The sequence below is a fragment of the Eurytemora carolleeae genome, unplaced genomic scaffold (genome assembly GCF_000591075.1).
Source record: "Eurytemora carolleeae unplaced genomic scaffold, Eaff_2.0 scaffold47, whole genome shotgun sequence".
Taxonomy (NCBI): domain Eukaryota; kingdom Metazoa; phylum Arthropoda; class Copepoda; order Calanoida; family Temoridae; genus Eurytemora; species Eurytemora carolleeae.
The window spans coordinates 456,792-470,400 of record NW_019396039.1 but is presented as its reverse complement, the minus strand read 5'-3'; the positions used below and the strand labels follow the sequence as shown (position 1 = coordinate 470,400).

At 36.6% G+C, this 13,609-nt stretch overlaps 2 protein-coding genes across 3 annotated transcripts in view; one reads left to right on the top strand and one right to left on the bottom strand.

Moving 5' to 3' along the window:
* The window catches only part of LOC111699934 (hemicentin-2), an 11,525-nt gene extending 11,070 nt beyond the window's left edge, over positions 1-455 (bottom strand). The window contains exon 1 of the mRNA XM_023470731.1: positions 280-455. The gene's annotated coding sequence lies outside the window, so the exon portion shown is untranslated. The remainder of the gene's footprint in view (positions 1-279) is intronic.
* Positions 456-1,113: 658 nt separating this feature from the next.
* On the top strand, positions 1,114-12,797 carry LOC111700043 (uncharacterized). 2 transcript variants are annotated; one of them, XM_023470859.1, is made up of 6 exons: positions 1,114-1,300; positions 2,547-2,627; positions 4,349-4,491; positions 5,146-7,103; positions 8,696-9,838; positions 9,940-12,797. In XM_023470859.1, the coding sequence occupies exons 1-6, from the start codon at positions 1,181-1,183 to the stop codon at positions 12,066-12,068; spliced, it is 5,574 nt and encodes a 1,857-aa protein (XP_023326627.1). In that variant the 5' UTR covers positions 1,114-1,180; the 3' UTR covers positions 12,069-12,797. The 2 variants fall into 2 exon arrangements, with proteins under 2 accessions (XP_023326627.1, XP_023326633.1); XM_023470865.1 differs by lacking the exon at positions 2,547-2,627.
* Positions 12,798-13,609: the final 812 nt, after the last annotated feature.

The following is a 13,609-nucleotide window of genomic DNA, read 5'->3' as shown; positions in this document are numbered from 1 at the left end:
AATTAAGGTGGTGGAGATTACCAATTGAGGAGCGCGCTTGCCGCAAAACACATTTGGGTGGCGTTGATTACTTGTTACGGAACTCTGGACTCCCCCCCTCGCGCTACCCATGAAGTAAATATTTATGAATATTTATAAAATAATGTTGAGGTTGAAATTGGCTTAGTGGGGGGTCCAAAAATCATATACTAGGAAATTACCCGAAAATCTTCAACTGTAATGTATATGTAGTTCATTCCTTAAATGTAATTTTCTTTTTCAAATATATCTCAATCTCACCTTTTAGTGTATAAAGCTGGATGAATGTGCAATATTATCACATAAAGTGTTGTACGTACAAAGAATTAGCTGAAGAAAAATATAAATATTTTCACGAGAAAATCCACCAAACAATCACGGAGTAAATCTACTAAGATCCAAGAGTACACAAAGTCCACTCAGTGCACACAGAGACAAGTCACAGGCAGTTTGTCGACCCAACACGCCTTAACCGGTTATTCGGTCCGCCTGATCAAGCAAGAAAAATGTCCCAACACGTCGTAAACTGGTTTTATTTCCGCCCAAAGCAAAGCCTCAATTCTGGGCGGGGGAGTTCCAAGGGAGGAGGTGGGATTGTTGAAAAGTTCGGGTGGGGCTCAAAAAATAAGAAATATGCATTTTTACTGTATTGTGTGCCTGACAAGTTTATTCAGGATACGCTGTCTGTTGGTAATTCGCGCGGGCCGTCATAACTTCTTGTTCGTGGACCGCTAACAACATTTATTAATTTAATAGCTGTGTGTGTTAACACATTTATTTCGGTTTAATTTTACATCAAATATCAATTATATTTTGCTTTTTTAAATCCTTTAAATGCCTTTATTTCGGCATAATTATCAGAAAGTCAATAATGTTTTCTTATTTTACCAATAGATGTCTCACGGTCGGCAGAATGGCAAATGCTGCTCCTGAGAGTCCCGAGGTTGCAAACTATTTTTTAAAATTAAAATTTTCATCAGAAAAATTAGAAATTAAACAATTTCAAATAAAACCATTCAAATGCTAAAAATATATTTTTACATTATTTTTTTTTACCGCCGGACTCTAAATTAAATCCAGCCTAGGTAGGTATACATACATCAGCTGCAAGTGAATACTGTGCCACTGTGGTCTGTGTTGTGTGCTAAGGGCCGGGTGAAGAATGGAAGCTGATAGTGCAGGGTTGGATAGACCATTTGTCTGTGATTATTGTCCAAAAAAGTATCTTAGAAAAAACAATTTGGAAGATCATGTTCTTATGGAGCATCCAGATACAGAGCAGGTACAGAATATGATCAGTTTTTTACATTTTAGGAAGAGTTTTCGGATGGAGCTGGCTTCTTCTGAAATAATCAATATTTCCCTTTCAAGTGTATATCACGTATACAGAAGATAGATCTTATGATACTTCATGATTAAAGCCGGTTTTATTTAAAAAAAAAGGTGTATTCATTGTTCAAAAAAGTTGTTACAGAAACTTCATTTAATGACCTCCAACTATCCCAATTCTAGTTAATTTGCTCCAACCTTAACAATTGCAGATTTTTGCTCCAACTATTAAGAATTTTAATTGCCTCAACCATAACTACTACATTTTATTTGTTTCAACCATAAAAAAAATATTCTGTGCTCTAACTAAAACAACTCCAGTTGTTTGCTCCAACCTCAAAAAAAAGTTTATTTGCTCCAACCATCACAATTCTAGTTTATTTGCTCAAACCATCTCAATTCTAGTTTATTTGCTCAAACCATCTCAATTCTAGTTTATTTGCTCAAACCATCTCAATTATAGGTTACTTGTTCAAACCATTTCAATTCTAGATTATTTGCTCAAAACATCTCAATTCTAGTTTATTTGCTCCGATTATAACAACTCCAGTTGCTACAACCATTTAGTTCCAGTTTAATCTCTTCAACCATCTCAACTCCAGTTTATTAAATTCAAACCATTTTAGTTCCAGTTTAATTGATTCAACCATTAAAATTCTAGTTATTTTGCTCCAATCTTGTCAAGCATACACTCTTTGCTCCATTCCAGACAATCCTAGTTTTCTTGGTTCTAATCCTCTACTTCCATCTCTTGGTTTTTTAACCTACCGACCTAGGTAGTAAAATCGGGTCAGCTTTTGCCCGTGCATCGACTGTACTTGATATTCACAGCATAAAATTTTAGATATTCACAGCATAAAATTTAAGGTATTCACAGCATAAAATTTAAGGTATTCACAGCATAAAATTTAAGGTATTCATAGCATAAAATTTAGAGTATTCACAGCAAAAAATTTAAGGTAATCACAGCATAAAATTTAAAGGATTTCCGAGGAATGTGCGGGAAATCCGCCAATGAAATGATAACAAATTTTAATAAGAAAGGTGCAGCAATTCTTTCTGTTGACTTAAATTAAATCACCAGAGGGAGTCGACTGAGTGCATAATGAAAACAGGGTTTTAGTTTTGATCTCTAGTTTCTGTGAGCTAATTATCCAGATCAAAGATGACCAATACTAACAGCTTTCTAAACATTTTAGATATTGGTTGAGATAGGGAACCTGCATCTGTTTGGAAGGGGGCGAAGGGGTCGTGGCCGACCCCGGGGTTCAACTTCTAGGGTATTCATTATATACAGATATGTTACATTTAAAGCACTGTCCATGGGTTTGGGAGCACTATCTATCTATCAACTCTTCAAGTGTTAATAAGAAAGGAGAAGATATCTTTTATTTCTTATCTAGCACGGGGCTTGGTGATTTAACCTCACATGTCAGATTGTAACTAACTGTCAAAAAAATTCAACCAGCTCAACATTTTAATAAGTATTTTTAAATAGAAAGTATAGTTTTTTATCCTTTTTTTCTGTGCTGTTGAGCTGATTGTATTATATATATTATGTAATTTTTTTATAATTTGAATTTATGTAATTGTAACACTGTAAAGATGACAATTTTTTTAGCTATTATATATTATTAAATTATCAAAAAAAAAATTGCGTTTTTACAAAACAGTTTATCAAATTAACATTGAAACAACACTTTGTTTGAATATTTATTGTCATCTCATGAATATTCCAACAATATTTGTAGATTTCTACTATTGTTAGATAATATAACGATATTTTTGGATATTATTCTAATATTGTTAAATATTACGATAATATTTCTAAATTTCTAGCGACATTCGTAAATTTTCCAATTTTATTAATGGATTTTTGTCTAAGGTTGTCCCATATCATATTAGATCGTAATACATAGACCTTTATATGAATATTATCGTCAAGTTTTGGAAATAATTCAATATGAAATGGGACGCTCCTCAGGGTATTAACATTGAAGATGTGGGGTTTAAAATAAGATTGAATTATAGTTAAACCAGTGCTTTGGATCCGGATCCGTTGGATCTGCAAGATTTTGGCTTCCTGGATCCGGATCCGCAAAAATATGCGGATCCACGGATCCGGATCCAAGGGGTAAAATATCAACCAAAAACTGCTAAAAACAACTTTTTACTCCTAAACCCCAAATATGAACATATAAAAAAAAAGAGAGATTATAAAAATTTCCTCATTTCTGAATGGTTCATCTAGTTTTAGGAATGATAAAAATAAGCAAAAAAAAAATAAAACAAAAATTTGAAAATTATTTTTTGTTAAAAAAATCATTAAATTTTAAAGAAATGACCTGGATCCGGATCCATTTTTTTTCCAGTGCGGATCCAGACTAAACTTTTTGATATGTCCAATGTTTTGTTGTTGAATGTCCTTCAATGACAGATTCTAAATAGGGGGGGGGGGGGGGCCTTTTGGGGAGGGGGGACTCTTTGTGGTCGGCGATAAAATCAAAACAATGAAGACGACTTTTTAAAAGTTTTAATTTCTAACAACCTTTTTTAAATTAAAACCATGAAAAGCTTTTAATTGACAGCTTCTCTTAGTTTTCATGTCTATGTGTATCCCTACTGTTTAAACGCAAAATTTAAATCAAATGTCGTCTTCATTGTATTGATATATACGACTACTGTTGGGTGGTAAGATTTTATTGAATGGGGTCGTTTTGCATGTGTTATTATAAAGAAAATGTGACTAAAAAAGGGTTGTCTTTATTCAAAGGATATGTTTGCATGTTTGTCACATATTTGATAGGAGGGAAGAGGTATTGTCACACATGCACAAGAGTTTTTGTCTCTATTTGAAATGATCATATTTTTAATGGAAAATCAATCAATAACAAATGTTATATTTAAATAGTATCAAGATTTATAAAATTTTAATATTTATTTAAGAATATAATTTAAAGATTTGATAAATCATTTTAAATTAAACTATTTTGTTTTCTAGGCGTCCGACATTATCAAGTATAAGGCGAGGAACGGGAGATCTAAGGGTAGTTTGATAATACAATGTGAGATCTGTAACAAGAGGTTTAGATACCAGAGTGATCTCAAGAACCATGTTGAGTCCCATTTCAGAGGCAGGGGCAGGTAGGAGAAAATATTTAGATTATTATGCGATAAGAACGGTTCAGATCTCTACAGTGAGACCCATAAAACTGTGAAACAGGAAAACGATATTTCAGCAAATAGGTTAGCAAGTGTCTTGAAAGTCAACATAGGTCTCTGTACAGTTCACACTAGTTAATTCATATTAATTGGACTATTCAAAATTCAAACTTGAGTCATCTTCATATTCCACAGTTTTATGAGTCTTATTGTAGAAAAAAAAGAAAAAATATTGACGCTTAAAAAATTTTGTTAAAAATGCATTAAAAGATTTTGTGAGGGAAGAGGATAAAATTTATTAAACTTGGATTTATTAAAAGTTTTTGTTTAAAAGGAACAGTTGACTGTCTTCTATCTTTGCATTTCCAATCTTTATATCTTTGCAACTTGACGTCGAGGGCCTTTGACATTAAGGATTCTAATAGATCAAATTGTTTGAAATATTACACATTTAAGTTTCAAAGATATCAGATTTAGAAAATCAGATTTGAGGGAAGTAATAAATTTTTGAATCTTCAGTTCTTCTATTTTTTTGTGGGTGGGGGGGGGTGCAATTGAGAATTCGATATTTATGTCAAGATTTTCAAGCAACGTCCAAGATGAAAGACTTATTATGTATTATTAATGTGTGTCCAGGGGTAGCAGAGGTTCCGGTATATCACGAGGTTCAGCTCCGCCCTCACGTGCAGGACACAAAGGATCATCACGGGGTCTCTCCCCCAGGAGAGGATCCTCCAGGGGTGGTCGAGGATACTCTACCCGGGGTTTAGTATCCGAGTATCCTTGTATATCTCAGCTCACTAGGACGCGTCCTTGTCTATACTGCGGGAAAACTTTCTTTGATAAGGCGGAGCTCTACAGACACGAGGAAACAGAGGCGGAGGAGTTCGAGAGGGACGCCATGCATTTCGAGACAGACAATAAGATGAAGATAAACCAGTCAATGTTTGAGAGTCAGGTTCCGAACCTGGATCAGGAGATAGATAGGACGGATGAAGAGTTCGGAGATGAATACCGTGTACCAACAAACTTGAAGGTTGAAACAAAAAGCCTAAATTCCTTTTCTGTAACAAGCAACTATGTAAACTATGCAACCCAGAGCGTAAACAACCCAGTATGTAATAATGTTGCCAGTCTAAACCTTACCACAACCTTTCAACCTTTATCCACCAACCCTGTGTACAACAACCATACCAGTCAGTATACCAGCTTGGATCCTGTGTGCTCTGTATACCAGGGTACCCGGAGCTCCACCCCTCCTCCGGCACACGAGGATCCAACCACCCAACATGGATTCTTCCCTCCTCCTCCTCCTCTTCCCGTCCCACAGTTTTCTCAAGTTTGTCATAAGAGATCTGAGGCTGAGTTTCCGGATCCTAACGAGGATAAGATCTATACAAACCTTCAATCCAAAGATGAATCCCAAACCTGCTCCAGTCTTCTTCATGTCAACTCTATGAGTCCTAGTCGGGAGGTTTTGGACCTATCTCTGCCTAAGAACGGAGAAGAGTTGAAAGTGGAGGAAGTGCAGGATATGAAGGTGGACGGCGAGGAGTACCAAAATATTGTATTAGAGCCGTCTTTGAACCCAGATAGTTCGAGCAAGAATGAAGAAACGTTAGAAGAAAGAGTTGAACCAAAGGAAACAGTGGAACCTGTTAAATTAGAAACTAAAGAAGAAGTTAGCGAGGACGTGATATCCTTTGAACCCAGCAGTATGCCAAGCATGCCGGAGGCCAACATCTCCTGTCCAGAGTCTCAACAAAAACTACTTCTAGATCATGATGAAAACACTGCCGGTTTGGAGTCCTACGACGATTACTCCGGACTGATGAATCCTGATGAAGATGCAGAATCTAGATCTCAATCCCCTCTCCAGTTTGATGATCCTAACAGGATTGACTGTAAGTTCTGTGGAATGATCTTCAATGCTCCTCACGTAAGAAGTTTCCATGAGAAAGGCCACGCTCAGGAGCACGAAGAATATGACGGAGAACTGACGAGACTATTCTGTGGATTCTGTGGGAAAACGTTTAAGAAAGCTACCTACAGGATGCTCCATGAGAAGGGACACACTGGTGAGCTAACCATCTACTGCCAGTACTGTGAGAGAAGGTTCAGGTGGGAAAGTGAACTCAAGTCTCACCACAAGTTCTGCTCCTACGAGAATCCATCCAAACCTCAGGTTAAGAAGAAACTTCATTCTACAAACCGACATATTGATAAGGATGACTGGGTTGCCAACCATCCTTCTATGCCAACTGGATGGAAACTAAGAACTAGGCCTAGACCAACACAAGAAGGACAACTGTACTTTATATTCCTATCTCCTGAAGGACAGGTGTTCCACTCTAGAAAAGCAATGCTTCAGCAGATGGAAAAAACCGGAGGATATTCTATAGAAGATCTGACCAAGGTTCGTAGAAGTGCAAAGACGGGACCGAGGGGACGGAAAGGACGGGGATCAGGATCAGGTCGGGATAGATCTCCAGATATAGATATGGATACAAGCGGTAGCAATCTTGATATCACTGACCTGGATAGTTCGGATGCATATAGGAAAGAAGGAGAATCTGATGAGGTTGAGGTTGAAGGTAAGATAAGATTGCGAGGTAGAAAGAAAACTGAATATCTAAAGAGCGCGTAACTGTATAGATTAAATTTTGATTTAGTTGATAAAATTACGTTGACTGTTCTAAAAACGTTATATGTATGTGGAAAATAAATTTTTGAATATCTGCATGTGTTTAATTTTTCACTATGGTTCCTGCATGCTTTATATTTAACTATATTTCCCCCCCCCCACACACACACATTCGAAACTTTTTTATTTATTTTCGCACGCAAAAGTTATGGTAAAGATTGATTTTAAATAATAATAAGAAAGTTGTTACAATTTTTTCCTTTACATTTTTAACCATTTCCCATCCAGCTGTTAGTCGATGTATTGTATAGCTTATTGTTTTATTGTCTCGATGTTTTTTTATTTAATATTTAGATTTCTATGTACATAGTTCGTTTTTAAACGTCAAGGTAGGACTTGCTTATTATTTAAATACATAATGAATTTTAAAAGTTTGAAATAGAAAATTTAATTTTAACCCTGTTAAATTTGCAAGTCCTTTTTTCTCTTGTTTTGTGAAGTTTAGTTGGAGTTATAAAACCAGTGCAGTGGCGGAATTTTAAAAATATTTTTTTCCTCCTTAGCTGGGAACTTTTGAATGAGTTGGAGTTAAGCTTAATTTCTTTATTCTTTATCTTTACTACAACATTTGAACTTATAAGTTAAACTTACTAGATAAAACTTTCTGTTCTCTTATTCGTCGGATTTGTAGATTCATGATCTTTCTTTCGTTCAATATCAGAATTAAGAATAAGACAGCTTTAAGAAAGTGCTAGGAGTGAAGTTATAGCTCTCTTACCCGGGTTCAAGGGAGGGCTTATTAGAATCGAGTTTAACTCATTCCATTCATTTAAAAGTTTTCAGTTCTGGTTTCTCTGAGAACATAAGCCTTTGATGGTGTAACCGACATTCGGTGAATATCAACAAAAAAGCACAATATTTTTGTTTGAACGGGGGAAATTGACATTGGGAAAATGGTTCTGTATGTTTTCGTTGTTCAAAGTGCAACATATACACCTCTGGGAGAAAAACTTCAAATTCATCTTTTTTGATCAGAGTTGTGCCACTGAAACAGTTTAGTTTAGTTTTCCTTTTTTTTTAATTGCAATATGTCCAAATTTAGTTACATGGAAGTAATTAATTTTTTTACGGGCACTCAAATTTTCTATTCCATATATCTTTGCAACCTGATAATGTAAACATTGGATATTCGGTGAAGTCAGAATTAAAAGTTAAAAAAATTAAAGGTCTCTGACATAAAGTTGAAAAGATTTAGAAATTAGGAAATAAAATTTTATTGCTAGTAATCAGTTCAATACATGAACCTGTTAAACACGTATTAAACCAAACAGTTCAAAGGAATAAACTCTTTCTCAAAACTCTATTTTCTATCCCTAAATCTTTCAACCCAATGTCGTAGACCTCAAAATATTTGAAACTAGAAATTCTGCTAGAACTAAATAATTAAAGTTTGAAATATCAAAGGTTTACATCATCAGGTTGCATGTTGTTCGGAGTCTAGAATTTTACATTGTCAGTATAGAACGTTTAATTCCTGTTTAGGGTCTAGTTCCTCCTGGAGCTGGGACGAAACTTCTCTCCCAGCAGGTTGGAAGGTCCGGTTGATATCTCAATCCTCTGGAGAATCAAAGTACGAGTTCTTGTCTCCGGAAAATCATCGGTTTACCACCAGGAAGGAGGTTTTGAACCACGTGAGGAGGAGGAAGGACGGAACGGACCCTGAGGTTGAGAAACCCAGCTTGGAGCAGAATGAAACCTCTCCAAAACGGCAACGGTTAGTTTCCAACCAGATGATTGTCACGAGCAGGATCAAAGCTATGCGCAGAGATGTAATTAACAACGAGGAATTATCACAGGAATCATTTAATAAAGAGCCGGTAATATTCGTGCCAAAAATACTTAGTTTAGTAAAAAATATGGATTTATCAGAGTACGAGGGTTCAGATCTACCATCGGTAAGAATACCGATTAACTGTGTTCACTCAGATGAAGGACTCAGGAACAATATTGAGGAGATCAAGCAGGAACTCAAGGAACGGCAAATAGAGTTCGACAACAAGGGTCGCGAGGAGGAGGATGCTGAGGTTGGAACTGGAGTTCCTGGAACTAGAACTCTCAGGTTCAGACAGAGACAGAACTATGAGGAACTTGACGATGATGTGTTCCAGGCTTTGATAAGTAAACGTTTATCCCAACCTCCTCCTCCTCTCCTTGTAGCTCTGGATAGATCAGATGATGATACTAACAACGAAACCAAAGGAAGAGAACGGAACCGATTCTCAGAAGAGGAAACGAAAATGTTGGAGAAATGGTTCGACAAGAATCCGTATCCTACAGAACAGCAACGACAGGAGATCAGTGAGATTATGAGAATACCACCGAAGAAGGTTCGGATCTGGTTTCAGAATAAACGCTGCAAGACGGATGAGGGAAAAATCAAATGTTTCTTTGCTCGAAACAATATTCAGAACTCGGAGGAGGACGAGGAACCGGATGAAACTGATTTAGACTTGATCTCTTGCTCAACCTGTTCTCAAACCTTCTCATCAAGGACCAATTTCAAGATTCATCACAAGAGGGTTCATGGTTCAGATATAGAGATACTCGAGTGCAAGGAGTGTCGAAAAGCTTTTGATACGCAGTGGAACCTTAAAACACATGGAATAGAAGCACATTCTAAATTTGGTAAGATAGGATATTATTATTATTACTAATTTAATTATTTTTTATTATTATTATTAATATTATTGTTATTATCAATTATCAATTATTATTATTATTATTAGGTTATGAATATGAAAATATAGAAGGGAACGGGAACGAAGAGAGCGGAAGAACTAAGTTCACAAAAACACAAATTGTTGGATTGAGAAACTCTTTTGCTCTGAACCCGTATCCGGACCGGGACGAATACAAGAAGCTGGAGACGGATCTCAACATCTCCAATAAAATTTTGCACAGTTGGTTCCAGAACAACAGGCACAGGGAAAAGATTACAGGACAGTTATATTTGTCAGGACACCAGGATGGATTGGAGGACTATACAGAGGACGGGTGGAGACATGATGACGATGACTCCAGAACCAGATACAATCCTGGACACAAGAAAACCAAGTTCAGTGATCATCAGAGGTATTATCTGCAAAGCTTCTTCTCGGAGAAGGAGTACGTTGACGAAGACGACATCAGCGACCTTTCTGCCGAGCTGATGCTGTCCCCGAAGGTTATCAGGATCTGGTTCCAGCACGCCAGGGAACGAAAGAAGAAGAATTTACCAATAATACCGCGAGGACGGGGTCGAGGCCGGGGAGGGATGAGAGGGAGATATATACCAACAGGACGGGGAAGAGGAAGACCAGTCAAAGAGAAGATTGAAGAATTGGATGATGGATATTTTGATCTAGATGATGATTCCATGTCGATGGATTGTCCTGAAGGTTCAACCATTGAGAAAATGTCTGATAAGGTTTCAGTATTCAACTCCATCGGCAAGAATAGGTTTACAGAGTTCCAGAAAGTATTCCTTGAAGGATTCTACGCGGATATAGCGGATCCTGACTCAGACGACCTGGATTATCTTTGTGAGCATGTAAACGCATCAAGAGAGAAGATACTGGAGTGGTTTAAGGAAAGGAACAGTAAGCAAAGTGAGAATGAAGCGGAAAGAATCTGCTCCGAGATACTCAATCGTCTCCTAGACAGGATAAATTTTGACTCCAAACCCTCCTCCTCTGGATATATAGACCTGGGAGAGAAGTATTCTTGTCCCTACTGCGGGAAATCCTTCCCTGAAGAGCATTTACTTCGAGAACACGAGAAGATCGAAGCTATTGAGTTTGAGAAGGAAGCACAGAAGTTTAAAGAAGCAGGCCCAGTAGTTGATGACGGGGTTTATGTAACCCTAGAGGATGGGGTTGAAGAGAGTCAGGTGGAATGCTTTGATGACATTGATGATGGAAGTGATTCGGAAGATAACTATTACAGTCCTGAAGATGACCTGGATAAGGATGATTCTCTGCAGAGCTCTACTGTGGAGGATCACGTGAAGAGACCACTGAACCCCTTCATGGTTTGGTTGCAGGAGGAGAGGAAGAAGGTTCAAGAAGGAGGGTTGGATAGAACCTCGAGATCTACTGGAGATCTGATAAGAGATCTCAGTTTACTTTGGAAATCAATGTCCGAGTATGATAAGATGCCCTACATTGAAGAATCTAGACGACTTAAAGAAATTCACAAACGTGATCATCCGAACTACAGTTTCAGTCCAACCCGGAAACGTGGTTCTGCCAATCACTATCCTGTCAAGACCTCCCGGAGAACTAACGTTGTAAAATCCAACATATGTAAAAGATGCCATGTCGGGTTTACAACTAAAGGAAATCTTTTCAAACACCTTCGACATTTCCATCCGGAAAATCCGTACGATCCCAACCAATACGTTCTGGGTTCGGAAAAAAAGAAGGAGCGGAATTTACGAAGATGTGAAAGATGCAATATGGATTTTATCTCAAAGATAGGTCTTGCGCGTCACATGCTTAAAGCACACAAAGAGCGTCAAGATTCATTCAGGTCTGACTATTACGACGAAGATACGACGGATTCCATGAGTACAGATCAGTTTTCTCTTCCTAGATCTAGAGTTGAATATATTGAACCTGTAACCTCTAGCTCCGACAGGTTTGACTCCTATGAGGAGGATATGGATAGAAAAGCTCATGTTAAAACAAGGTTCACTGGTCACCAAAGACAAGTACTTCTCGACAGTTTCCACAAAAGTATTTATATGTCCAAGTGTGACGCAAAGGAAATGTACTTCAGCCTATCTGACCGGCTTCAGCTGCCAACTAAGATTATAAAGATCTGGTTCCAGAATGCGCGGAGTGCAAGAAAACGCGGGAAACCTCTTTTCTCCTAAGACCGAGGCCCGACGTTTTTTCCTTATCTTCTGGGCCATCTTAAAATTAAACGTGAAACCATTAGTATGTATTAATGTGCATTTAAATTTATGTTCCATACTTTCAAAATTAGTATAACAAGTCCTGGGCAATCATTTTAAAATTAACATTGCTAGAGTAATTTCTTGATAATGTCAAGATGGAGAAAATCAAGATCATTTCATTCTTAATAGCCTTGTAATTAGCTGACATCACTGTCTCGAAAGAAATCTTTTTGTGTTATTTTGTTAAGCTTTTAGTAGCTCCATGAACGTATTTTTTTATAACATTTTCTATGTTTAGTTAGATTCTGTTTGATTCTGTATTCTCGAAATGACAATATTTAGACTTAAAAATATTAAATATTGTGAATTTCTAAATATTTTAGAGATTTCAGTTCAGTGAGTTTGTTAAATAATATTTTTGTGCTGTGATTTTCTTCTAGTCTTGAGGTTAATGTTTTTCTTTGTTAAATGATTTTAGAAAATTCAAAATGTACACTGTACAGTATACACAGTTTACTCTGTAATGTACACGCTGATTCGAAGATGTCGTCTTTGCACGCCGTCGTTTGGTGAATCATCATGCTTCACAATAAGATAAATTTTCAGTTTCTCAGAAAATTATTCATTTTCATTATTAATAGAACCAGTTTAGCGATGTTAAAAATTTAGTATTTGGAATTTAATCAATAAATGTATTATGATGAACCTTGAATTTTATTGTGTCAAAAATGTTCAATTTTTATAGTTGAATGTTAATAAATTCATTCCTATCCAATAGTCATTTCATTTCTGTATTTGCCAAGAAATAACTTTTTGATTTACCGAGATTCTGATGTTAAAACTTAATAGAACTATGAGAGAATTTGCATAATTCGGACCTATTTTCTCAAAATAAATGTAGCATAATTCCGTGAATTGAAGTTTAAATTTTTTAAAGAACTAGATCACTGTGAACTAAACAGAGTTTAGGTTTTATTTTATTTATTTGTGTTTAAACATTTTTTCGTTCTTCTCTAGAGCTCTTCAATAAAAAGAATTATGATTGAGGATACATGAGAATGATGTCAATCTTACGCGCAAGCAGGGGTGGTAGGACCTTCGCACCCCCTGACAGATTCAGGGGCAAAATTTGATAAATTGTATGTGTAACCCTTTATTAAGTTATTCATTAGAACAATATTAACTAAATAAGCAGGGGAGGATACGGGGGGCGGCAGGACCTTCGCCACCCCCTGACAGATTCAGGGGGGGGGGGGGCGTAGCCCCCTCTGAGATTTTAGAATAGCTTCTCAATAGCAGAAATAATTCTTGTATCCGCCCCTGCGCGCAAGTTACTTTAGTCTAACGTGAAATGCTCTAAAATTAGAATTATTAGAAAATTACTCTTCAAAAGCTTACTTTTAATAAGTTTAAAAATCTAATTGGGTTATTTCCGACGTTATCAATTTTGTATGAAAAGTGTAGATAAATCATATTTGTTATATTGCACTGTGCTCAGGGAAAAATAATAAAAAATG

Coding starts and splice junctions, on each gene's coding strand:
- LOC111700043 (XM_023470859.1), top strand. CDS start 1,181: ATGGAAGCTGATAGTGCAGGGTTGGATAGACCATTTGTCTGTGATTAT. Junction 1,301..2,546: donor AGCATCCAGATACAGAGCAG/GTACAGAATATG, acceptor TAAACATTTTAG/ATATTGGTTGAGATAGGGAA. Junction 7,104..8,695: donor TGATGAGGTTGAGGTTGAAG/GTAAGATAAGAT, acceptor ATTCCTGTTTAG/GGTCTAGTTCCTCCTGGAGC.